The sequence below is a fragment of the Tupaia chinensis genome, unplaced genomic scaffold, assembly GCF_000334495.1.
Source record: "Tupaia chinensis unplaced genomic scaffold, TupChi_1.0 Scaffold148607_1, whole genome shotgun sequence".
Taxonomy (NCBI): domain Eukaryota; kingdom Metazoa; phylum Chordata; class Mammalia; order Scandentia; family Tupaiidae; genus Tupaia; species Tupaia belangeri.
In genome coordinates this window covers 2047783-2073844 of record NW_006208456.1, presented here as the reverse complement: position 1 = coordinate 2073844, position 26062 = coordinate 2047783, and the positions used below count along the sequence as shown (strand labels likewise).

The 26062-nt window shown below is 41.7% G+C and overlaps 1 protein-coding gene and 1 non-coding gene across 4 annotated transcripts; both read right to left on the bottom strand.

The window, feature by feature from the left end:
* Window positions 1-61: 61 nt before the first annotated feature.
* Window positions 62-25363, bottom strand: PTGR2 (prostaglandin reductase 2). Of its 3 annotated transcripts, none has more exons than XM_006170530.3 (10): window positions 25222-25363; window positions 22451-22535; window positions 19566-19684; window positions 15403-15594; window positions 11532-11702; window positions 8962-9171; window positions 6523-6644; window positions 5693-5780; window positions 2956-2995; window positions 62-1048 (listed from the first exon to the last, which is right to left on the bottom strand). In XM_006170530.3, the coding sequence occupies exons 2-10, from the start codon at window positions 22485-22487 to the stop codon at window positions 972-974; spliced, it is 1056 nt and encodes a 351-aa protein (XP_006170592.1). In that variant the 5' UTR covers window positions 22488-22535; window positions 25222-25363; the 3' UTR covers window positions 62-971. The 3 variants fall into 3 exon arrangements, with proteins under 3 accessions (XP_006170592.1, XP_006170591.1, XP_006170593.1); XM_006170529.3 differs by lacking the exon at window positions 25222-25363 and adding an exon at window positions 24901-25214; XM_006170531.3 differs by lacking the exon at window positions 25222-25363 and adding an exon at window positions 24584-24756.
* LOC114006527 (small nucleolar RNA SNORA42/SNORA80 family) lies at window positions 15778-15908 on the bottom strand. Its single transcript, XR_003548230.1, has one exon. It is a non-coding gene; the product is annotated as a small nucleolar RNA SNORA42/SNORA80 family (small nucleolar RNA).
* Window positions 25364-26062: the final 699 nt, after the last annotated feature.

The window sequence follows — 26062 nt, the reverse complement described above, 5'->3', positions numbered from 1 at the left end:
ATCACAAATGTTGCATACAAAAGTATATTCACAGTGTGTAAATCAGTGAATACGCAATGAAGGCTCAGAAAAAAAATTATTTTACTGTTTTAAAGAATTGATTACAATAAAACAAATTCTTAGTTAGAGGTACACCACCAGTGGTCTTTAACAGTTATGTTTTCAAACATTTGTTAACTTGGTCAGTCAGTCCTGTCTTTGTTGTCTAAATCTTTTTAACTACCTAAAACTCCAAATGACATTTATTATTTATGTGCCTCCTAAATTATTCAACACAATGTACTTGTTAATCTAAACATGCCTAGAGGTTCTAGGCTATTCAGAAAATGATTTGGCAAAACAGAAACAGATCATCTTCTGGAGTAATTCTAGCCTATCAACTTAACCTACCTGTTATTCTCATGCTCTTCTAACCCCAAGCCTCTGCTCTCCTATCCCAGAAACAAGCTCTGCACACCGCCATCTCTATACCCAATCTCTACATACGAATTATTCTACTAAGTCTCTTTTCTATATACAATATGGAAAGGCCATCCCAATTCTATTTTTAACATCAAGTTTCAACTTAAGGATCATGTAAAATATTTCCAGTTCAAATGTTTACTGTCTCTTAAGCATTATATTTCAAACTAATAAATTTCAAAATCTATTGTGTAGGATCCATTAACAATTATATCAACTCATTAATGAGTTCAGAATACCTGACAAAAAATAACATATATTAGTTTTAGCAAAAAAAAAAAATTTGATCATTTGATTTTATTGTAAATAATCCTATCTTGAATGTAAGTGTATATAGGATATGAAACCCATAGGAAAGAATATGCAACTAAGAAAATATCACCTATGATCATATTTAAACCAAGAGTTATTTGTACCCTAATATTTTTTCTTTAATGAATCTTAAAAATCTTTGTGCAAAAAAAAAAGAAAAAAAAAAGTGATTTCCCTGACGAGAAGATTTACAGATATTACAAAGAGATTTTTTCTGAAATGCAAACTATCTGCTTCCCGATGTTACCTCCTGTCATCATGGACTGGAATGCAGCTAGAAGGGCGAAAAAAATTTTAAAAACTAGGTTATCCAAAAAGATAAATGTCACTATACTTGTTTACATATATATAAACTTGTTTACATATATATATTTAATTGCTAGAGAGAGATGGGAGAGAGAAAAGGGAAAGAGAGACCACACCCAGTGGGGTGTGGTCATACTGTAATCCCTTCTCCTCCATTTCTCCACCCTGTCAGGATTTGGGACACCCATACAAGCATACACACTTGGCATGTTCAGGATGCCAGGGCCAAAGTTTGAACCATGGTCAGCCATGTCGTTTCCAACTTCCTTAACTACTAGGCCACAGAGCCTGACTCCATACTTTTTTACAAAGTGTTTAGACACATAAAATTAGTTTGAATAATTTCTTCGATGACCTTAATATTGAGCAAAAAAAGGAAACTTTAATGAAAAGAAACCTCAAGTAAAACAAGGCAAAGTTACAACAAACTTATTAACATCATAAAATTATTTTTACTCTAGGGGCCAGCAAGTGATAAGGAGGTTAAGATGCCTAGATCCCACATGACCAATTACACAATTCAAGTCCCAGACCCAGTGGCTTGAAAACATGCCAGGCGCATGTGTGTATATGCCCAAGCCCAAAATCCCAAGAGGAGAATGGAGGAGATGGGAGTGTGGTGTGGCCAAACCTCCTAGCAGGTGATTACTTAGTTTCTCTCTCTTTCTCTCTCTCCCTCATGAGTGAACATGCAAACATACCAAAAAGTTGAGTAAAAAAAAAAAAAAAAAAAATTTACTGAAAGTGTTTAAATGCTATCTATAATTTATTTATTTATTTAATTAATTTATTTATTTATTTTTGCTAGAGGGAATATATGCTTACCAGAGAGAGAGAGAAAAGGAGGAGAAAGCACCCTCCATGGGGAATGGTCATGCAGCAACCCCTTCTCCACCCTCCTTTCAGGATTTGGGGCATGCACTCACACACACACACACACACACACACACGGCCTGTTTTTCAAGCCACCAGGTCCAGGACTAGAATCATGCAGTCAGCCATGTGGGATCTATCTGCTTTAATTATCAGGCCATGGAGCCAGCTCTACAATTTTATTAAGCAAATTGCAATGCACACTTATTATGCAAGACAGTGAGTGAAATTTCTATTTATGTTTTAGCAAACATATTAACTAAATATATTAAATTTTTTCTGAAAGAAGGCAAAAATCAGTTTTATTTGATACATCTCTTTGAAGTGAACAAGAGAATATCTGTATATACAAAATAATAGAACACTGAAAACTAGCATAATATAATCTTATGATGCCTTAGAACCATTTAATCTGGAAATGTTACCCAGAGATTAAATAACTTTCACAATTACCACAATTTTTTTGAAGATTCTATGAAAAACTAAAGAAACACTTATTTTACAATTTAAAATGTGAAAATAATGCCTCTTAAATACCATTAGGTTGGGACCAGCAGGTGGTGTGGTGGTTAAAGCAGCTAGAATCCCATATGGCAGATCGCAATTCAAGTCCTGAACCCAATGGCGTGAAACACGCTGGGCTCATGTGTACCCATGCCGAAAATCCCAAGAGAAGAGTGGAGGAGAAAGGATTGCAGCATGGCCATGCCCCCAGGGGATGATTTTTCACTTTCCCTCTCCTTGTCTTTCTCCTCTCCAGTGAGTGCACAGCCCCTATGGCAAAAATTTAAAAACAAAAAAAATCAAGTTGAACTTTCACTGAGTTTTTAAGATATTTAAGGAAACCTATAGGACAGTTTTACAGGAAAGAAATAAATGATTAAAAAGAAAAAAGTGCAATCGAGGTAGAATTTAAAAGGGGAACATTAGAGGTAGCATTAAAAAGGGGAATATTTGTGCTCAGCACACACATGTAATTAAATAAGCCTACATGCATCTTACCTCCCATGTTTTCCAATCCATTTATCATAGTCTCTCTGATCTGTAAATTGAAATAGATAGATTTAGTGTTCTTTATCAAACTTTAATTCTTCTATTAATAGTTTTCTTTTTTACAAAAGGCAGCAATTCAGGACCAACTTGTGGTATAGTGGTTAAGGCAGGTAGATCCCACATGGCTGACTGTGTGGTTTGAATCTCAGATCTGGTAGTTTAAAAATCACGCTGTCACGTGTGTGTGTGCATACCCAAAGTCCTAAGCGGAGAATGGAGAAGAAAGGATTGCAGAATGGCATACCCCTGGAAGTGATTTTCTTCCTTCTTTCCTTCCTTTCTATCATACATATTATTTCTCGCCCTCTTTCTGTCTCTCTGTCAAAACACATACCCTGTAACAAAAACTACAAACAAACAAAAGGCAGCAATACTGTTTAGTTTCTTTTTAAAAATTTGCCAGAAAGTATACGTACTCACCAGAGAAACAGAGGGGGTTGAGGGAGAGGGAGAAAGCACACCGCAGTAGAGTGTGGTCATGCCACAATCCCTTGTCCACCATTTCTCCACCTACTGGGATATGGGACACACACATATGTACACACATACCCAGTGTGTTTTCCAAGCTTCCAGGGCTGGGATTCAAACCTTTAGTCCATTCAGTCAGCCATATGGGATCTAGCTCCTTTAACCAGCAGGCCACAGAGCTGGCCCACTATTAAGTATTTCCTGTCTTAAAAATAGCTAATTTTTAATTTTGGGTAGAAAAGTCTCATGTAGGAAACTTTGCTAGAAAAGTATCAATTCATTTTTTAAAGAATAATCTTATTTATTATTATTATTTAATTTGCTATAGGACTGTATGTTTACCAGAGAAAGACACAGAGAGAGAAAGAGTGGGAAAATGAGAAAGCAAGGTCCAGAACTTGAGCCATGGTCAACCATGTGGGAGTCCAGCAACTTAATTAAGCACCACACCACCTGCTGTTTCCTCTATCAATTCATTTTTATTTTTATTTTTTTAATTATTTATTTTATTTTGTTAATAGTATTAAATTTGCTATAGGGTTTGTGCACTTATCAGAGAGAGAAAGAAAGCCACCAGGTCAAGGACTTTAACTCCAGTCAACTGTGTGGGAATCCAGCACCTTAACTACTATGCCACCTTTTTTTTTTTTTTTAATCAATTCATTTTTAAAAATAAAATCTTAGGGACCAGCAGATGACATGGTGTTAAAGGCGCTGGATTCCCATGTGGCCAAACATGGTTTGAGTCCCAGACCTGGCAGCTTGCTTTCTTGCTTTCCCTTTCTCTCTCTCTCTGGCCAACCTTTAAAAAATAATAATAATAACAAATGGAATTAAATATATACATTTTTAAAAATAAATAAAAAATAAAATCTTGGTGGCATGGGGGTTAAAGTGTACGGTTTGAGTCCTGGACCCTGAAGCTTGAAAAATATGCCAGGGATATAGGCGTGTGTACATGCATGAAACACAAAATCCTGAAAGGAAGGAGAGATGAAGAAGGGATTACAGCATGATCATGCCCCACAGAGGAGGGTGCTTTCTCACTTTCTCTCTTCCTCTCTCCCTGCCAGGTAAATGCATGTGCCCTCCGGCAAAAATTTAAAAAGAAAAAAAAGTTAATTGACTAATTAATAAAATAAAATCCGGGGCCAACTTTGTGACCTGATGGTTAAGGCCGCCAGGTCCCACACAGCCAAATGCACAGTTCTAGTCCTGAACCTGGTGGCTTGAGAAACATGCCAGGCAGTGTGTGCACTCATGCACAAAATCCCAAAAGAAAGAGGGATGGAGAAGAAGGGATCATGGCGTGACCATTCCCCATGAGGGGTGGCTTCTCTTCTCCCTCTTTCTCTGGTGAGCACACACTCCCTATAGCCAAAAAGTAAAATTTAATCCTATTTCCCATTGGCTAATTTTCAATTAGTAACAGTAGTCACAAGCTATATACCTGTTTTTCAAAATAAAACAACAAAAAACAACAAAAAAGGTAAATAAGCCTGCACACATAAAACTTTGTCTATATTTTGTAGGTTTTGAGAATATACTAGATCAGGGTCTCCAGAGCTCAAATTAGTAACTCCTGATTTTCAACCATCGACTAAAAGATACATTAGAATGTCAGGGAGAGCTAGAAAAAGGAATGGTGGTGAAGAGGTAGAGGTACTGGGAGGTGCTTGTATGATTTTTGAGAAAGCACAGCTTCTCAGACAGTAGTATTCCACAAATATTTGTTAATGAATTTAAAATTTTATATTGGGAGAAAACATTTATTTTTCTACCATACACTATGGAAAATACATGGCAATACAATTTTAAATAAAGGGACTAATGAGAGGGTTTCTCAATTAAGAGGTTATACCCTCCTGGGAAGTAAAGTTATAATACTCAGTCTACTTTTCTTTGTAGGAATTTTTATAATGAAACTAATATTATTTTTTAAAGAGTCATTTATTTATTTAATTCCATTTGTGGTTGTTGTTGTTATTATTTAATTTGATCAGAGAGAGACAGAAGAGAGAAAAGGAAAGAGAGAAAGCAAGCCGCCTGATCCAAGACTTGAACCCTGGTTGGCCATGTGGGAATCCAGCACATTTAATCACCACGCCACCTGCTGGCCCCGAAACGAGTATGTTTGCCATAAAAAATTCAAATAATACCAAAGTATATCAAGTAGCAGGAAGAATTAATATTGGCAGAGAATAGAAGCACATTCTACCTTTAGCTTTCCTTCTTTAAACCATTGACTCAGCTGTAGAATGCCATCTGCAAATTTGTCTGTATAATTTAGCACCAGAAATCGGTCCCTGTAGTAGAGAAGAAAAGGACAATGATCAGAGAATACAATGCGAGTGAAAAATTCAACATCGGTTCATCTCAGAACTCTTAATTATCTGTTAATCCTCAGGAATTAATCATACTGAATCTGGTAAGATACAGTTTTAGGTACAATTTAGGTATAAGTGTAGCAGACTTTCCATGTCTCTGTTCAGAATCTACAACTCCATTTGGTAATATCACTCTAATTTTTCTTTGTGTATAACATCCTTTTCCCACCCTCATGTAATGTAAGCCAGGCCAGTCAAAGCCATTATTCAAGTATCAGTTTTCAGAGACCTAGTTAACCAAAACCTAAATATTGAGCCAGCTTAAAAATGTTTCTTTTCCAGGACCAGCAGATAGCATAGTGATTACGCTGTTGGACTCCCATGTGACTGACCGTGACTCAGGTCCTAGACCTGGTAGCTTGAAAACCATGCCGGCCTTGTGTGTGCGTACACCTAAGATCCTAGGAGGAGAATAGAGAAGGGATTGCAGTGTGGCCATCCCCCTGGGGGGTGATTTCTCCCTTTCATCTTCACTGGATCTGTCTCTCTGTCTCTCTCTGGCAAGCACATACTCCCTGGGCAAAATCCTCTTAAAAAAAAAGTGTATATCCCCATTTTATTTAATTAGGAAAGACTGCATGTGAAGAACAATAAATTTCCTCTCTCTATGACATTTAAATCCCCTGGAACCTGGTAATGAGGGTAAGGGGGGAGAACTCACCTTGTGATGTTTCTTTCTTTCTGGATTGTGGCTACTGCAGGAGGTAGCGGAGGAGGATAAGGCACATCTTTGTTGTACTGAGAAATCTGACCACACAGGATGATGTGGCTGTTCTGGTTCATCTGTAGAAAAAAATTGATGATTATATCATAAGATATACAGCTTTACTATGTTTCCTTATTTTATGGCTAACTCAATGAAAGCCTCCTTAAATACTGTATTTAACCTGTTATTGCCAATTAACTGAATTGATTTTTTTTTTTTTTTGGAGAGATTTTTGCTATAGGGTGCGTGCGCTCACCAGACAGACTGAGAGAGACGGAGAGACAGAAAGCAAGATATCACCCACCAGTGGGGATGGGCATGCTGCAATCCCTTCTCCTCCATTGTCCTCTCAGGATCTCGGGCATACACGCACACGCGCCCGGTGTGAGTTTAAGCCACCTGGTGCGGGACTCGAACCACGGTTGGCTACATGGGAGTCCAGCAATATAGCCATTACGCTAACTGCTGGTCCCTGAATTGATTTTTTTATGACAAAGAGACTTGTACTTATAAATGATTATCAGTACACCAAGTAATAATAACATGTAACACGTTTTTGAATTCTATCATCTAGTATTTTGACTAAAAGAAACTAAAAGCAGCTCAAATGATTACACTAGTAGTCACTGTTCTAACCCTTAGTAGGAATGGACTACTTTAAGGCTGGTTGCTGCTTCACACAGGTTACAAGTAACTATTTACTACTTTTTCACAGATAAAGCCCTTCAAGAACGCATTAGGGAAAAATGAACATTACTTAATCCCTTTCTTTCTTCAAAGAATTTCTCTTTTAACTAGGTCTAAGAAAGAAAAAGGTAACATTGAGATAGGAGTTGCTTGAGCTAAAAGTATAGGAAAACAAGGTACATGCATTAAATTTCTAAGAAATATGAGGTAAAAAGATGAAATCTGCATAAGTTCTAAGTCTACATAAAGAAGGTAGATTTGCTACTCTGCAAAAAGTGAAGGGACCTACTACGTAATATACAGAAATAATTTAATGCCTTTTCCAAGAATATAACTGGAGCTCTGTAACGCTTCATACTTCACAAGACGCCAATCCATAGAACAGGCACTTAGTCCTTCTATCCCTTTATGTGGTGGTTTTCATGGATTTCTGGTCAGATGTCACAGACAGAGGCCAAGAACTTATCCAAGACTTCATCCCTGTTCTGTAGGAAGTAGTTCTGGAGGACAGTCATCTTCTCCTGGGTCTCCTTCGCTTCAGGGCTGCCACTGCCATTCCAGACCCACGGCTTCCTTGGCCTTAAACTCTTTCTCCCTTTGCAGGTGGTGCTGTTCCATTTCAGCCCGAGCTTCTTCAGCCTGCTTCAGACTCCCGTTCTTTTGCTTTCTTGGAGGCCCACTTCTGGGCTTGCAGCAACTGCTGGCTCCCCTGCGACTGGCTGGCCATGGCAAGGGGAATCTGAGGCCCAGAGGAGTAACCTTAACCAGCTAGCGGGCCCTTTGGGTCAGCTGACCCCAGAGCCCACAATCTGCACCTGTGCACAGTGACTGCAGCCCTACCTGAGTTTATTTAGAAGATTTATGCATTTTATGTATTTAAGACTTATAATTAGCCAGGAGTAAGTCTACTCCAAAAGAACACAGTGGCAAATGAAACTTTGGTAATCAATAGAACTGTATTAATTGTTGTTGCTGCTTCTTTTGCTGACTAGTAGGAGTATATTTCTTTGGATTTAAATAACTTAACCTCAATTATAAATAATTTCTCATATAGTATATAATGTTCATAGCTCATGTAGATATTTTATAATATCATTAATAAAAATAGGTAAATACCTGCAACCTGTGAAAACTTTGTCTCTACCCAAAGTCAGGGGCTGTGACTTTAAGTTGGTTGATGGTGAATGCCATTTCAACAATGCAACTGTAATTTTTCACAGCACTAAACTATAGGTGAAAAAACATAGTGTGGGCAAAGAACTAAAAATGAAGTTCACAGTGCAAATTTGCAAGCACATGGAAGTACAGGTAAAAAGATGAAGTCTGGATAAGTTCTCAGTCTATACAAAGAAGCTAGATTTTCTACTCTGCAAAAAGTGAAGGGACCTGCTACATAATATACAGAAATAATTTAATGCCTTTTCCAAGACTATAACTGGAGCTCTGTGAAGCTTCATATTCCACAAGGGCATCTAAGACGCCAGTCCATGGGACAGGCACTTTGTCCTTTTATCCATTTATGCAGTGGTTTTCATGGATTTGCAAGCTCCTATTTATAACACTTCAATACAAGACTCATCATACATTGTTTGTCCCAATGGACTCTAAAGTTTTATAAAGCTTTTTGTTACCAGTATCAGGTAAAAAGATATACGACAAATGAAATGCAGTATACAAATTTGTAACAGAAACAGATCAGCAAACAACCTGACATATCACTTTATCACTGATGTCACCGCCAACGTTGTCAAAGTAAACATCCACTCCAGCTGGGCATAATTCACGGAGTTGTTCTGCCACATTCCCTTCTTTATAATTAATTGCAGCATCAAAGCCCAGTTCTGAGGTCAAGAGATGGCATTTTTCACGTGTTCCACAAATTCCCACCACTCTGGAACAGCCCAGCAAATGGCCAATCTAGGGGGGAAATGTTTGAAAATTAAATGGCTTTACAGTATCACATTTGAATGTAAAAAATATGGAAGTATATATTACAAGTATATGAGAATGTTCATCATAATGTAGGTTAGAATTCAACTGTTTTTAGCTTAAAGTAATTAGAGATCAAAGAATTGAGGGCAATGTCATCTTTTAAAAAAATTAAAATAGAATAAAATTAGATTTAGTGGGAACCAGCAGTTAGCGTAATGGCTATGTCGCTGGACTCCCATGTAGTCGACCGCGGTTCGCGTCCCGGACCCAGTGGCTTAAAACTCACGTTGGGCGCGTGTGCGTGTGTGCCCAAGATCCCGAGAGGAGAACGGAGGAGAAGGGATTGCAGTGTGACCATCCCCTCTGGGGGGTGATTTCTCACTTTCTGTCTCTATGTCTCTCTCTGTCTGTCTGGTGAGCGCACACGCCCTATAGCGAAAACCTCTCAAAAAAAAAATTTTAGATTTAGTATGAAGGTTAAAATCTTATGATTTAGGGACCAGCAGTTAGCGTAATGGCTATGTCACTGGAATCCCACGTAGTCGACCGCGGTTCGAGTCCCGGACCCGGTGGCTTAAAACTGACGCCGGGCACATGTGCGTGCGTGCCCAAGATCCCGAGAGGAGAATGGAGGAGAAGGGATTGTGGCGTGGCCATCCCCCTGGGGGGGGGTGTGATTTCTCACTTTCTATCTCTCTATCTCTCTCTGTCTTTCTGGAGAGCGCACACACCCTATAGCAAAAACCTCTCCAAAAAAAGAAAAAAGAAAAAAAGAAAAAATAATCTTATGATTTAAATCTGGTTTCATAAAAAGAATAGTCAGAGCCAAAACATGACTATCTAACAATTTACTCTTTCCTCCAGGTGTGTGATGAACTAAAATCACAGCTAAAATATTGATAAAATGCTTTCTTTTAAACTATGATTTATTTAATTTTATGTATCTTTCTTTTTTAAAATTTTGCTACTAAGCATATGCACTAACCAGAGAGAGACAGAGAGAGACACAAAGGGAAATTGAGAAAGCAAGCCACCAAATCTGGGACTCAAATTGTGGTTGGCCATGTGGAAGTCCAATGTCTTAACCACCCACCATACCACCTGTTGGCCCTGATACAATGCTTTGTTTCAATGGTTTCACATTATAAAGGCTATTATTTATAAAACAATGCACTTTATAAAAAGTCTATCAAAATATTTACTACAGGGACCAGCAGTTAGCATAATGGCTATATCGTTGGACTCCCATGTAGTCGACCGAGGTTCGAGTCCCAGACCCAGTGGCTTAAACTTACACCGGGCACATGTGCGTGCATGCCCAAGATCCCGAGAGGAAAATGAAGAAGGGATTGCAGCGTGGCCATCCCCCCCGAGGGATGATTTCTCGCTTTCTGTCTCTATGTCTCTCTCTTGTCTGTCTGGCGAGTGCACGCGCCCTATAGCGAAAACCTCTCCAAAAAAAAAATACTACATTCTATAACTCAATAAATGCTTTCTTATTTGAGAATACTTCTTTTTTTTTTTTTTTTGGAGAGGTTTTCGCTATAGGGCGCGTGCACTCGCCAGACAGACAAGAGAGAGACATAGAGACAGAAAGCGAGAAATCACTCCCCAGGGGGGATGGTCACGCCAGAATCCCTTCTCCTCCATTCTCCTCTCGGGATCTTGAGCACGCACGCACACGTGCCTGGCGTGAGTTTTAAGCCACCGGGTCTGGGACGTGAACCGCAGTCGACTACGTGGGAGTCCAGCGACATAGCCATTACGCTAACTGCTGGTTCCCGAGAATACTTCTTTAAAATATGAGTGTGTTTTGAATTTTAATTCATGAAATTCCAGACAAGTTATATAAAGATCCTCTTCTTTATACTGATGAAGAAAAACAATGCTCCAGCATTCACCACACATATTTTGGTTAATAAAGAACAAAATGAAGGGGCCAGCAAGTTGTGTAGTGATTAAGGTGCTAGACTCCCACATGGCCGTCTGTAGTTCGAATTCCAGCTTGAAACTCATGCTGAGCACATGTGTAAGCGTGTCTAAAATGGCAGGATCATCCCCCTTAGAGGGTGATTTCTTGCTTTCTGTCTCTGTCTTGCCAATGAATGCACATGTTCTATAACAAAAAACCTCTCAAAAAAAAAAAAGAACAAGATGAAAATTTTAAAATAGTTTTTGTATTGTGAATAAGAATGTATAAATAGGGAATAATACCATTTCTACAGAAATATATGAAATTATATTATAAATTTGTTCACTTTTATATGTTAAATTATATACACATACGCAGAGATTTAATTATGACAACTTTTTTCGAAAATCAAATGAATTCTCAGAATGTTTACCTGCCCAGCCAAGGATCCACAGGCACCTGCAGCCCCACTGACAACCATCGTCTGATTGGATCCAGCAGTTATATGACCTTTTTCCTGTATCCCAATCAAGGAAGTCAAACCAGGCATACCTATAGCTCCGAGAAAATATGAAAGGTGTCCATCCACAAGCTGTGGGTCTACCTGAAATAAAACAAGTATCAGTTTTTAAAATAATAGTAGGACTGCTGCTTTAAGACTACAGGTAGAGATAGCCTGTTACAGACTGAATTATCTCCCCCATCTGCTCAAATTCATATTTTTTAAAGAATTTTTTATTTTCATTTTATTTATTCATTCATTTATTTTAATTGAACCGAAGAGAGACAGAGACAGAGAAAGAAAGTGAGAAAGCAAGCCACCAGGTCCAGAACTCGAACCGTGGTCAGCCATATGGGAGTGTCCAGCACTTTAACCACCATGCCATCTCTTGGCCCCCCAAATTCACATGTTAAAGCCCCACGTCCAATGTGGATTTAGTGCCTTAAAGGAGGTATTTAAGGTTAAATTATGTCATATGGGCAGGGCCCTAATCCAATAGGATTTGTGTCCTTAGAAGAGACACAAAAGATATCTCCCTCTCTGTAAGCTTAAGAGGAAAGACCACATGAAGACAAAGCAAGTATGTAGCCATTTGTAATAAAAGCCAGAAAGATGGATCTCACTAGAAACCAACTTGTCCACCACCTTGATCTTTTTTAAAAAATATAATTATTTATTATTATAATTTTTATAAATTTGACCAGAGAGGGAAAGCAAGAAAGCAAGCCACCACATCTGGGACTTAAACCGTTATCGGCACGTGAAAGTCCAGTACCTTAACCACTACATCAGCTGTGCCACCACCACCACCACCACCACCTTAATCTTAGGCTTCCAGTGTCCAGAACATGAGAAAAAAACTTTTTTTAATTTTTTGTTTGTTTCTTTAGTTTTTTGTTTTGTTTTGTTTTGTTTTGTATTATTTTAGGGGAGGTTTTTGCTATAGGGCGCGTGTGCTCGCCAGAAAGACAGAGAGAGACAGAGAGACAGAAAGTGAGAAATCACCCCCCCAGGGGGCTGTCCACGCCACAATCCCTTCTCCATTCTCTTCTTGGGATCTTGGGCACACACGCACACTGTGTGAGTTTAAGCCACCAGGTCTGGGACTCAAACTGCAGTTGACTACATGGGAGTTCTGCAACATAGCCATTATGCCAACTGCTGGTCCCTGTTTCTTTAGTTTTTTAAAGTTTTTTGCCATAGGTAGGTTGTATTCACTGGGAGAGCGAGAAAGGACAATGAGAGGAAAAGTGAGAAATCCCAGGGGGATAGTTACACTGCGATCCCTTCTTCTCCATTTTCTTCCTGAGATTTTGGGCATGTATGCACTCGTGACTGGTGTGATTTTCAAGCCACCCAGTCCAGGACTTGAATTGCAGTCAGCCATGTGGGAGTCCAATGCCTTAGCCACTATACCACCTACTGGCCCCAAAATTTCTATTGTTAAAGTCATCAAGCCTGTGGCATTAAAAAAAAAAACTTAGGACCAGAAGTTAGCATAATGGCTATGTCGCTGGATTCCCACATAGTCAACCGTGGTTCGAGTCCCGGATCCAGTGGCTTAAACTCACGTTGGGCACGTGTGTGTGCGTGCCCAAGATCCCGAGAGGAGAATGGAGGAGAAGGGATTGTGGCCATCCCCTCTGGGGGGTGATTTCTCGCTTTCCCTGTCTCTCTCCCTGTCTGTCGGGCGAGTGCACATGCCCTATGGCAAAAACCTCTCCAAAAAAAGAAAAGAAAAAAAAAAAGTTTATTTTTTTTCCAAGACTGAGAGAGACAGAAACAACACCCACAACAGGGTCCTAAGGCCATAATCCACCCCAGTGTTCAGCCAGTCCCAGATCATGGGCAAGGGTGTGCCTGGAGTAATCAGGGATTGCAGTGTGACCACGTTCACTATGGGATTCTCTCACTCCCTCCCTCTCATTCTCTCTCTCATTCTCTCTTTCTCTAGTGGGTACCTGTGCCCTCTGACAAATTAGAGGGGAAAAACCCACAAACGCAAACTCTCAAGTTCTCTTTGCTGATGCTTAAAATGTATAATAAAAATATAAGGAAGACATAATATAATTTTTCCTGGTAAGGAGAACTACTCTAGGGAGTCAGAAAATGAAACCTCACAAAGATGGTGCTTTGACATGCTGAGACGCCTTTGAAGCTGCTTTAGAACCAAGAACCTTTCACCCTTGTCTTGACCCTTTACACTCAAATGCAGGGATTGTCTGTGGAATTCCATTATAAGACTGAGAAAAACTTCCAAAAGAAATGTGACTGTCTTAAAACCCCTCCCTAGGAATCTTATCAAGCAACTAAAGAAAATTAACTCACATCACACACGCACACACAAAAGAGACTAAAGATTTCCACATTCAGGACATTCCTCCCCTAACTGACAGACTTTCCATTTCTTCTTCTTTTTAAATTTATCAGACCAGCAGGGACCAGGGGATGGCATAATGGTTATGTTGCTGGACTCCCACATGGCTACCAGGGTTAGAGTCCCAGACCAAATGGCTTGAAACTCACGCTGGGTGTGTGTGCATGTGTGCCCAAAATTCTGAAAGGAGAACGAAGGAGAAGGGATTGTGGTGTGCCCATTCTCCTGGGGCGGGAAGGGTGGGGTGGATTTCTCACTTTCTGTCTCTGGAGAGTGCATCCACCCTATTGCAAAAAATCTCTCTAAAGGAACCAGCAGTTAGCGTAATGGCTATGTCGCTGGACTCCCACGTAGTCGACCGCGGTTCATGTCCTGGACCTGGTGGCTTAAAACTCACGCCAGGTGCATGTGCGTGCATGCCCAAGATCCCGAGAGGAGAATGGAGGAGAAGGGATTGAGGCATGACCATCCCCTCTGGGGGGTGACTTCTCGCTTTCTGTCTCTATGTCTCTCTCTGTCTGTCTGGCGAGCACACGTGCCCTATAGCAAAAAAAAAACCTCTCAAAAAAAAAAAATCTCTCTAAAAACCCCCCAAATATTGATAACTTCACACAGTTCAACCTAAGGGTAGTAGCTTAACTCAGGATTTATTTATTTATTTTTTTTTTAGAGAGAGATTTTTTGCTACAGGGAGAGTGCACTCACCAAAAAAGACAAAGACAGAGAAACAGAAAATGAGAAATCACCCCTATGGAGGAAGGCCATGCCACAATCCCTTCTCCTCCATTCTTCTCTCAGGATTTTGGGCATACACGCACCCAGCATGAGTTTTAAGCCCCAGACTGGGTCTGGGACTCAAACTGCGGTCAACTACGTAGAAGTCCAGCGACGTAAGCATTACGCCATATGCTGGTCCCAATTAACTCAGGATTTCTGACATAAGATAGCATTTCAAACACAAAGCAAATTAATTTTTTTTTTTTTTTTTTAGAGTTTTTTGCTATAGGGCATGTGTGCTCGCCAGAAAGACAGAGAGAGACAGAGAGCCAGAAAGTGAGAAATCACCCCCAGGGGGGATGGCCACACCGCAATCCCTTCTTCATTCTCCTCTCGGGATCTTGGGCATGCACGCACATGTGCCCGGCATGAGTTTAAGCCACTGGGTCCGGGACTCAAACCGCAGTCGACTATATGGGAGTCCAGCGATTTAGCCATTACGCCCTCTGCTGGTCCTGAATCAGTATATTTAGTTACAGCCAACAATGGAAAAGGAACAAAGGCATTACACTGTTTGGCCACTAGCTAAAAGAAAATGCATGCTTTATTTTTTCCCAGGTAACAAACAGAACTGAATACCAAATGCACAATGTGAGAATGACACAGGGGGACACAAAAACAGGAACTTTTATATTATATGTACATCACCTTTTCAAGGTTATTTCCATCCAGAATGACTTTTGTCTGCCAGGGCCAATAGAATGAAGTCACAAAATCACCTTTAGTCAAATTTGTGTGCTTACTTTCTTCTATAATTCCAACACCTCCACCATCAACCACTTGAGACAGTTGCCAAGGTGTTATATAACCACTACCAGTGTCTTCATTCATTCTACAACGCTAAAGAAAAAAAAAAGAAAGAAGAAAAATTAATTACAATAATTTTATCAAATATTTAACCAGTTTACTAATTTACAAAATGACTGAAAGTACATAATAACTGACGTTAAGTGAAGTGTTGGTCAAATACATTAAGTGTTATCTTTCTTTCACTTGCTTGTTTACTTATTTATCTCCCCATTTCCCTGTGCAACCCCTTCAGTGCCAGCAGCCCACAGGCAGAGACTGGGCAATGGTTTGGGGCCAGTGTGCTCTAGCATGGGACAAGATGAGAGGCCCAGAGGGATGGACCTGCCATAAATCCAAACCCTCACATCTTCCTTTATTTTTTATTCTAAAAAAGAAAATGCACCTCTTCTCTAACAAGTAAAGAACTTCAATTAAAGAGACATTTAGGGCCAGTCCATAGCCTGGTGGTTAAGATAGCTAGATCCCACATGGGCAATTGTGCAGTGTAAGTCCTGCACTCAGCAGCTTGAGAAGCACAACTGGTGCATGTGCACACTTGCCCAAAATCTCAAAAGGAGGGAGAAATGGAGAAAAAGAGACTGCAGGGTGACCATGCCCCCATAGGGAGTTTTTTTTTTTTTTGAGAGGTTTTCGTTATAGGGCACATGCGCTCGCCAGACAGACAGAGAGAGACATAGAGACAGAAAGTGAGAAATCACCACCCAGGGGGGATGGTCATGCCGCAATCCCTTCTCCATTCTCCTCTCGGGATCTTGGGCACGCACGCACATGCGCCCGGCGTGAGTTTTAAGCCACCAGGTCCGGGACGCGAACCACGGTCAACTATGTGGGAGTCCAGCGACACAGCCATCACGCCAACTGCTGGTTCCCCCATAGGGTGATTTCTCAGTTTCTTTCTCTTTCTCTGTCGTGAGCACAAGTACCCTTGGCAAAATTAAAATAAAAATTTAAAAGAAAAAAAATTTAAGGGGCCAGGCAGTGATGCAGTGGTGGCCCAAGTGGACCCACATGGGAAAAGTCCTGGGTTCACGTCCCAGGACCTCTCTGAGTACACAAAGTGCATATGCCCACAAGCTGGGCCAGCTGAGACTGGTGGTGGATTGCAAGATGAGAGCCCTATTAGAGTAACTGTTTCTCTCTCTCTCATGGAATAAATAAATAAACTTAAATAAATAAATAAATAAACAAATTTAAGTTTGTTCTAAAAGTAGATTGTGGTAATCATAACAGTATGTACCACTGAAACAGTATGTACAAGCATTATTAAAGATATACAGACCAAAGGAACAGAATAAAGAGCCCCACAATAACACCATACATTTACAATATATATTTTAAAAAATTTTTGTCAGACGCAGGACCAGCAGTTGCATAATGGCTATGCTGCTGAACTCCCACGTAGTCAATCACAATTTGAATCCCGGACCCAGTGGCTTAAACTCATTCTGGGCGTGTGTGCATGTGTGCCCAAGATCCCAAGAGGAGAATGGAGAAGGGACTGTTGCGTGGTCATCCCCCCTGGGGGGTGATTTCTCACTTTCTGTCTCTCTGTCTTTCATAAAAAACCTCGAAAAAAAAAAAAAAAAAAAAAAAAAGGAAATCACCCCCCCAGGGAGGGTGGCCAATCCCTTCTCTGACATTCTCCTCTTGGGACATTGGGCACTCATGCACACATGACCTGCATGAGTTTTAAGTCACCAGGTCTAGGACTTGAACCATGGTTGGCCATATGGAAGTCCAGTACTGTAACCATTACACCATCTGCTGGTCCTTGTACTGCTATTATAAATACATTCCTTCTATAACATTTCTTTCCTTTTTTTTGGCGAACATTTAATTATTGTAACTTTTGTTTTTCAAAGAGAGATATCCGCTATAGGGACATGTGCTTGCCAGAGAGAGACAGACAGACAGAAAGTAAGAAATCACCACCCAGAGGGAATGGTCACACTGCAATCCCTTCTCCTCCATTCTCCTCTTGGGATTTTGGGCATGCATGCACACGCACTCATCCTGAGTTTGAAGCCACCCAGTCCAGGACTCAAACTGCAGTCAGTCATGTGGGAGTCCAGCGGTATATGCCATATGTTCGTCCCAATTACTGTAAATCTTCCCAGCATACAAAATGGACCTTCCAAGCATGCACACACTGCAGATTAGTCTAGTCAAAGATATGACCATACAAATTATCATCAGGAGATAATTTTCCATTTTTGTGTCCATTATGTTTTGGTTTTTTCCCCTCACTGATTCCCTCCCTCCGACCCCCCATTGTCCAATCTCCTCCACAATTTCTAAAATTGACAGTTGCTCTCCCTGCTTTTATACCTTCCAATCTTTCAGTTTCTGCTATAAAGTGCAGGCATTTGGTATATATTAAGTGGGGACATCCAATGCTACACTTTCATAGTCTGGCTTGCTTTACTTGTCATTAAATCTTCTATATTTGTCCACTTTCTATCAAATGCCATGGTCTCACTATTTTTTTATGCCATGGTCTCATTGTTTTTTTCATTCATCTGTTCTTGGATTCTTGGGTTAATTTGATGTCTTGGCCATTGTGAATAATGCCACAATAAACATGGTTATGCAAATCTTTTCCCAACTGAGTGTTTTCCTAAACGTTGGGTAGATGCCCTGGAGTGGAAGTGCTGGATCATATGATAGTTCTACTGGTAGGTTTCTGAGGAACCTCCAAACTGTTCTCCACAGTGGTTGTACTAATTTACATTCCTCCCAACAATATAAGAGTGTTCCCTTTTCACTGCAACTTCTCTAGCATTTATCATTGTCGCGACCTGGGGGACAGCCAAACAGGTTTCCTGAGTGAAGGAGTGAGAGCCGGGACAAGCAGCGTAGTGTTACAGCACGGAGACGACAGTGTCATCCGTTTATTGTGGGCAGCACGGTACAGCACAGAGACGACGCATTGTCACAGCTCTTAAGGGTTGCGTCGTCTACTGTGAGCAGCACAGAGACGACGCGGTGTCACAGCTCTTCAGGGTCGTCCGGAGACGATGTAGTGTTACAACTCTTCAGGGTCTCCCAGGTCGTCTGGAGACGATACAGTGTCAGCTCTTCAGGATCTTCAGGGTCGTCTGGAGACTGCGCGGTGTTTCAGCTCTTCAGGCTCTTCAGTTGTCGTCTTCCTGGTCGTTGTCGTTGTCTTCCTGATCATCTGTGTCGTCTGGCTACTGTGGGCCAGGCATCGTGGTTATATACATGCTGGTGGGCTGTGATTGGTTGTAAACGGTGGGCCGTGATTGGTTGTAAACGGTGGGCCGTGATTGGTTGTAAACGGTGGGCCGTGATTGGTTGATGCTGGTGGGCTGTGATTGGTTGTAAACGGTGGGCCGTGATTGGTTGTAAACGGTGGGCCGTGATTGGTTGTAAACAGTGGGCTGTGATTGGTTGCTTTTGGACCAATCATGAGGTGCCAGATATGCAAATTTGAGGGATTCTAGTGGCCAATCAGAGCAAGGTTTCGAAAGTCAGGTTTTTGGAAGGGAACCAATCATGGTAATTGTTTGCTATCTGAGAAACCTCGGCAGACTCGCTGGTGTGTAGCTTCCCACAATCATTCTTTATTTTTTTTAATACCAGTGAGTAAAAATAAAGGCAGTTTGTAATTTGTAAGAGATATCTGCTTGGGCTATCAGGTGGTGTGATGGTTAAAGTGCTGAACTCCTACATGGCTAACTGTGGTTTGAATCCTGGACCTGGTAGCTTGACAATAAGTGTGTGTATGAGAGCATGCCTAAAATCCAGGATAATGGAGAAGGGACTGTGGCATGGCCATCTCCCTTGGGGGGTGATTTCTTACTTTCCCTCACACTGTCTCTGTCTCTCCAGTAAGCACACACAACCTATGACAAAAACCTTAAAAAGGGAGAAAGATAATTGCTCAAGTGCTTATCGATAATAGGATTGTACAATAAAATTCAGATACAACAACATGAAAAATGTAATTTTTCACCAAGTGACAATACCCCAATTCTTACCATGTAGGGATCCACAGAAAGATAAAGAGTTCTAACTCGTACTTGTCCTTCATTGATAGTATCTGGTACAGTGACTTCTTCCATTCGAAAGTTCTCTGCCACTGGATTACCATTTTTTCCTAAAATATTAGGCAAAAACATTTTAAAAAGTCATTTTTTGGCATGGTGGTTACGACTGGATCCCACATAGCCAACTGTGTGGTTCACATCTCAGACCTGATGTGTGAGCCCAGGATCCCCAAGGGGGTAAAAGTTGTAGGAGAAGGGATTGTAGCATGACCATCCATCACAGGGTAGTGTTTTCTCATTTTCTCTCTCTCTGGTGAGTGTATATGCCCTCATCCAAATTAAAAAGAAAAAAGGTAACTTTCTTATACAACTATTGATATTATTCTTTTATTAAGAAAAGAATTATTTGGGAACCAGCAGTTAGTGTAACGGCTATCTCGCTGGACTCCCACGTAGTCGACCACGGTTCGCATCCTGGACCCGGTGGCTTAAAACTCACGCAGGGCATGTGTGCGTGCGTGCCCAAGATCCCGAGAGGAGAATGGAGGGGAAGGGATTGTGGCATGTGATTTCTCGCTATCTCTCTGTTTTTCTCTGTCTGTCTGGCGAGCACACGCAAAAACCTATAGCAAAAACCTCTCAAAAAAAAAAAGAATTATTTGATTTTATTTTTCATTACGATGATTATTTTTAATAATTATTTATTTAATTTTATTCATTATTATTATTATTCAACTTGAGCAGAGAGAAAAAGTGAGAAAGCAAGCTGCCAGGTTTGGGACTTGAACTGCAGTCAGCCCATGTGGGAGTTCAACACCTTAATCACCATATAACCTGACAGTCTTTTTTTTTTTTTTAAATGTTGCTACAGGGCGTGTAGAGATAGAGAAAAAAGCTGCCAAGTCTAGGACTTGAACTACAGTTAGCCATGTGGGAGTCCATTGCCCTAACCACCATGCAACCTGTTGGCCCCACACTATTATCCTCGCTTTCTTTTTTTTTTTTGCTATAGAGGGTATGCATTTGCTGAAGAAACAAAGAGACACAGAGACAGAAAGTGAGAAATCAACCCCCAGAGGGGATGGCCATGATGCAATCTTACTCCATTCTCCTCTTGGGATTTTGGGCACACACACACACACACACACACACACATGCCTGATGTGAGTTTTAAGTGCTGGGCCCAGGACTCGAACTGCAGTCAACTATGTGGAACTCTGTGACATAACCATTATGCCATCTGCTGGTCCCCCACTCCCCAATGTGTTTTTCAAGCTGCTGGATCCAGAGCTGTATGGTCAGCCATGTGGGATCCAGTCACCTTAACTACCATACCAACTGGCTGGCCCAAATCATCCAATTTCTAAGGTGGAGACAGATATAAAGATCTTAATCTATCTGCTCACTTTATTAAAACTGAGGTCAGAAGAGGTCAATTGGGAACAGAGAGCAATACAACAGTAAAGCACAATGCTCTGCAAAGCTGACCCACATGGGAAGGTCCTGGGTTTGCATCTAGAGATCTTCCCGAACGGGCAGGCACACAAGTCTGATGATGACCTGGGGATGGCTGGGGCAGAGGGTGGATTGCAGCATAAAGACCCCGTTAGGGATTTTGTCTTTCTCCCTCTCTTTCTGTCTCTCTTGCTCATTTAAGTTTTTAATGAACTTTTTAAAAAGGAAAGAAAAGTTAAATGACTTCCTCGGGTATACAGTAGGTAGGCAGCAAACCTAAGGCAAAAGTGGGTCCAAACCTCTCAGTTACTTCCACACCTAAGTTTCTATGACCCAGGTTACATGTTGGCACTGACATAAGCCACTACAAGTCACATAAAACAGAAAGGCAAATTTTTTTCTTTTTTTTTTGGGGGGGAGAGGTTTTTTCGCTATAGGGCATGTGCGCTCGCCAGACAGACAGAGAGAGACATAGAGACAGAAAGCGAGAAATCACACCCCAAGGGGTATGGTCACGCTGCAATCTCTTCTCCTCCATTCTCCTCTCGGGATCTTGGGCACGTATGCACACACGCCCGGCGTGAGTTTTAAGCCACCGGGTCCAGGACGCGAACCGCAGTTGACTACGTGGGAGTCCAGCGACATAGCCATTACGCTAACTGCTGGTTCCCAGAAAGGCAAATATTTTTTAAAAGATTTTTTACCAGAGGGCAATGTGCTTGCCAGAGAGAGAAAGAGAGAAAGTGAGAAAGCATCACACACACAAACACACACCCCCAACACATGGGAAATGGTCATGCTGTGATCACTTCTCCTCCATTCTCTTTCCTTTTGGGATTTTGGGCATGATACACAAATGCTCAGTGTGTTTCTCAAGTCACCGGGTCTGAGACTTGAACCTCACAGTCAACCATGTGGAATGCAGTCATCTTAGCCACCATGCTACCATAGGCTGGCCCATGAAAAGCAAATTTACTAGAAGGAAAAACAAAAGCCACACATATTTTTTAAAATTTTTTAAAGAATTATTTAATTTATTTATTATTATTTTTCAACTTGACCAGAGAAGGCGGGGGGAGGAAAGTGAGAAAGCAAGCTGCCAGGTCCAGGACTCAAGCTGCTATTGGCCATGTGGGAGTCCTGCGACTTAACCACCATGCCAATATGGTGGTTAACCCCAAGCCACACATATTTATAATAAAATCTTTCTAACACTATACTGATTCCAAAATACCTTATCTCATCAACAAATGACCTTGATAAGTTATCACTTGAAAAACTGCATTATACTGTTTAAAGAGTTTCTTATAATATCTTCACTAGTGTTACTCTCTTACTACCTTGACATATTAGTTTTTATTCCTCGATTTGCATTAACAATTATCAAAGAGCACAGACGTTCATTCATCATAAATACATACCAGGTCGGGAATTGAGTACTATTCTTTGTACAATCATCACCCTGGTTGTGCAGTGCTCTCACAAGATTTCTGCGTAAAATGGCTCCTATAAATAGAAAAAGAATTTAAATCACAAGATGTATTCAACAATTTTAAAATGGCTAGACCTGTAGTATAGTGGTTAAGTGATACAGGGAAGAACCTAGATCCTCAATGGTTGATCAGGGTTCGAGTCCCAGCCCTGGAGGCTTGAAAGTCAAACAGTGTGCACATATGCGTGTGCCCAGTTTCCTGACAAGATGCAGAATTAGAGAAAAAAAGTATTGCAGTGTGACCAGGTCCTGTTGGAGGGTGCTTTCTCTCTTTCTCACCTCTTTCATGCAGATACATGCACCTCCATTCTTTCCTCGGGATCTTGGGCATACACACGCACCCAGCGTGAGTTTAAGCCACCAGGTCTGGGACTTGAACTGCAGTCAAATACCGTGGTCAACTACATGGGAGTCCAGCAACATAGCCATTATGCCAATTGCTGGTCCCTTAAAGGTTCTTTTATTCATTTATCAAATGGAAATTCCTTATTGGTTCTGTTGACTATACAGGTAATGTATCAAAGGTTTTTGTTGTTTTTGTTCTTTTAAGGTTTTTACTATAGAGTGTGTGCATTTGCTGGAGAGAGAGGGAAAGTGAGAAATCACCCCCTGGACAGATGGCCACACCAAAATCCCTTCTCTCCTCTTGGGATTTTGGGCACAAATACACATGGCTGACATGATTTTCAAACTGCCAGGTCTGGGACTTGAACTGCAATCAGCCACATAGGAGTCTGGTACGTTAGCCACCATGCCACCTCCTGATCCCTCAAAGACATTTTTAAATTCTCACTTTATAAGAAATTCTGTAACAGAATGACCATGCAAGTAAGACTACTACAATTGTTCTCTTTTAGGTTTTGCCCTAGGATGCATGCCCTCACCAGAGAAGGGACAAAGAAAGAAAGTGAGAAATGACCCTTCCCCAGGAGGGTGACCGTGCCACAATCCCTTCTCCACTCTCTTTGCTGGATTCTAGGCACTCATGCACACATGCCCAGCATGTTTTTCAAGCCACTGGATCCAAGTCTTGAACCATGGAGTCAGCCACGTGAGATCCAGCACTTTACCATGGTACCTGCTGGCTTGGGTATCCAATTTTTTAAAGTTTATTGATTTATTTCTCCCATGACTAAGACATATAGAACGAGACAGTAACAGACACAAAGAAATAGCACCCTCAGCAAGGTCCTGATGCTTTGATCCACTCTCAGCTTTAGCAAGCCCCAGATCATGGGCTATAAAGTGCCTGGTGTGTTTAAGGAGGTCTCTTGGCACAAACCCAGCACCTTCCCATGTGGTTCAGCTTTACAGAGCTTAGTGTTTTACCACCGCGCCACCTCCTGGCTCCCCGGGGGTACACGATTTGATCTAATGAAAGGAAGCAAAATGAAGGTTTAAGTATGCCATTATCTGACTTGCTGAAAATTGGTTTGCTTACTTTATATATCAGTAACCCTCAGTGTTACTTTATGCTAAACTCTGTTGGGAGTGCTTTCATATACACTTGGCAAATCACATTTGCCTTGCATGGTGTTAAATAGGTTCCTAATTTGTGCTAAGTAATATTCCAAAATAATATGAGATAAACGACCTGCAGAAAACTTTGTTCTGCTGCAGGTCACAAGGCGTTTGTTATCTGAGCGTCCAGCAGCCTAGTACATAAGGCAAAGGTCACTGAACCAGAAAGAGAACACTTATGTCCTAATTCTGACCAAGTGGGGTCCTGGGGAAGTGCTAGTACATGCCAGGAACACGGCTAAAGACTTCCTACTCATTATCCCTCCCCGCCCCCATGAGGTTAGTAATACTTTTCAGATAAAGAAAGGAAGGTATGGAGAGGTTGCATAATTTGCCCAAGGTCGTGCGACTCTAACAATAGAAGCTATACTCAACTACAGCACACACCATCTCCCTAACATGAACTTCCCAGCACCATTTACAAAGCGCTTCTCCGTCCGTCCTGAGCTTCTTCCACTACCCTGCCACAAACGGCCCAGGTGCCTTAGCCTTGTCCTGGCCGTCCTCTGGCTATCCAGTTCCCTCCTCTCCCAGGTCTTACTGTGGGGATTCTTGCAGGGCTCTTCGCTTCCTCAGGGTCCTCACGTTCTGTTCTGCGCGGCTCCCACTACCACCCACTTCCATAGAAATCGCTGATCATCTTCGGAATCAACAGCTAGCGTAATGGCTATATTGCTGAACTCCCATGTAGTCGGCAGTTCGAGTCCCGGACACAGTGGCTTAAACTCACGCCGAGTGCGTGGCCATCCCCCCTGGGGGGTGATTTCTCGCTTTCTGTCTCTCTGGCGAGCGCACGCGCCCTGTAGCAAAAACCTCTCTTAAAAAAAAAGAAAAGAAAAAGAAAAAGACATCACTGACCCGAAGTTCCAAACTGGCTCCCCAGACCGCCAGCGCTGAGAGGACAAGGGTGTGTGTCTGCTTTATTAAAGGGCCATGCCCACCCCCTACGTCGGATCCGAAGTGGGTGTCCAAACCTACGAGTCACCCGGAAGTCCCGGAGGCACCTTTAACACAATTACGTCCAAATCTAAGGGTGCTCAACGCCACCCATTTTAAAAACAATAACAAAACCCTGCTTTTGCCGCCTGGAAGTCACCCTTGCTCGGAGTTTCCTCCCTCATCGAGAAAGTGCAACTGAGCCCCAACCCCAGCCCCAGCGGCTCCCAGCGCGTCTCTCACCGTCGTGGGGAATAAAGTACAAATCTCGCGCGATTTGCCACGAACACAGGCTGGCCGCGCTACCCCAGCTCCGGTCCGGCCAGTTCCCTCTAACTGGACCAGGCCCCTCCGACCCATTACGCAGGCGCACTCCCAGCCCGAGCTCTGCGCCCCGCCCCTCCAGAGGCGCGTTCCCGACGCTTTTGTGAGAGGCGGGGGCGGGGCGGGGTTCTTCGGATACCTCGTTTGGGCAAGTGCATTAATAAGTTAACCGGAGGGGCTAGCTATGGCAAAAACTTTAAAAAAAAAAAAAAGTTAACCAGGATCGGTGCAGGGAGGTCGCCCCTTTGACCTTGACCCAAAGAGCAAATTGTTCAACGTTCACCACTGAGCTCACATCTAGCAGTCTTCAACAGAATTTTATTCTTTTCTTTTCTCTTCTTTTCTCTTCTTTTCTTTTCTCTTCTCTTTTCTTTTCTTTTTTTTTTTTCTTTTCTTTTTGAAAGATTTTCACTATAGGCCGTTTGTGCTGGCCAGAGACAGAGAGAAAACCAGAAAAACAGAAAGCGAGAAATCACTCCCAAGGACAATGGCTATGCAGCAACCCCTTCTCTTCCATTCTCTCCAGATTTCAGGCACGCAGGCACACCCGCCCAGCATGACTTTTAAGCTGCTAGGTCCGGGGCTTCAACTGCAGTCTTCAACTGGATGGGAGTCCAGCCACGAAACCATCATGTCGTCTGCTGGTGCCCGGAATTTTATTCTTTTTATGGACTTCTCCCTAAGCCTTGGATCAGGAAATTACAGTGAAAGAGGGACCAGAAAGTCTACCACTTGTCTTTACAGGTGGGGAAACTGAGGC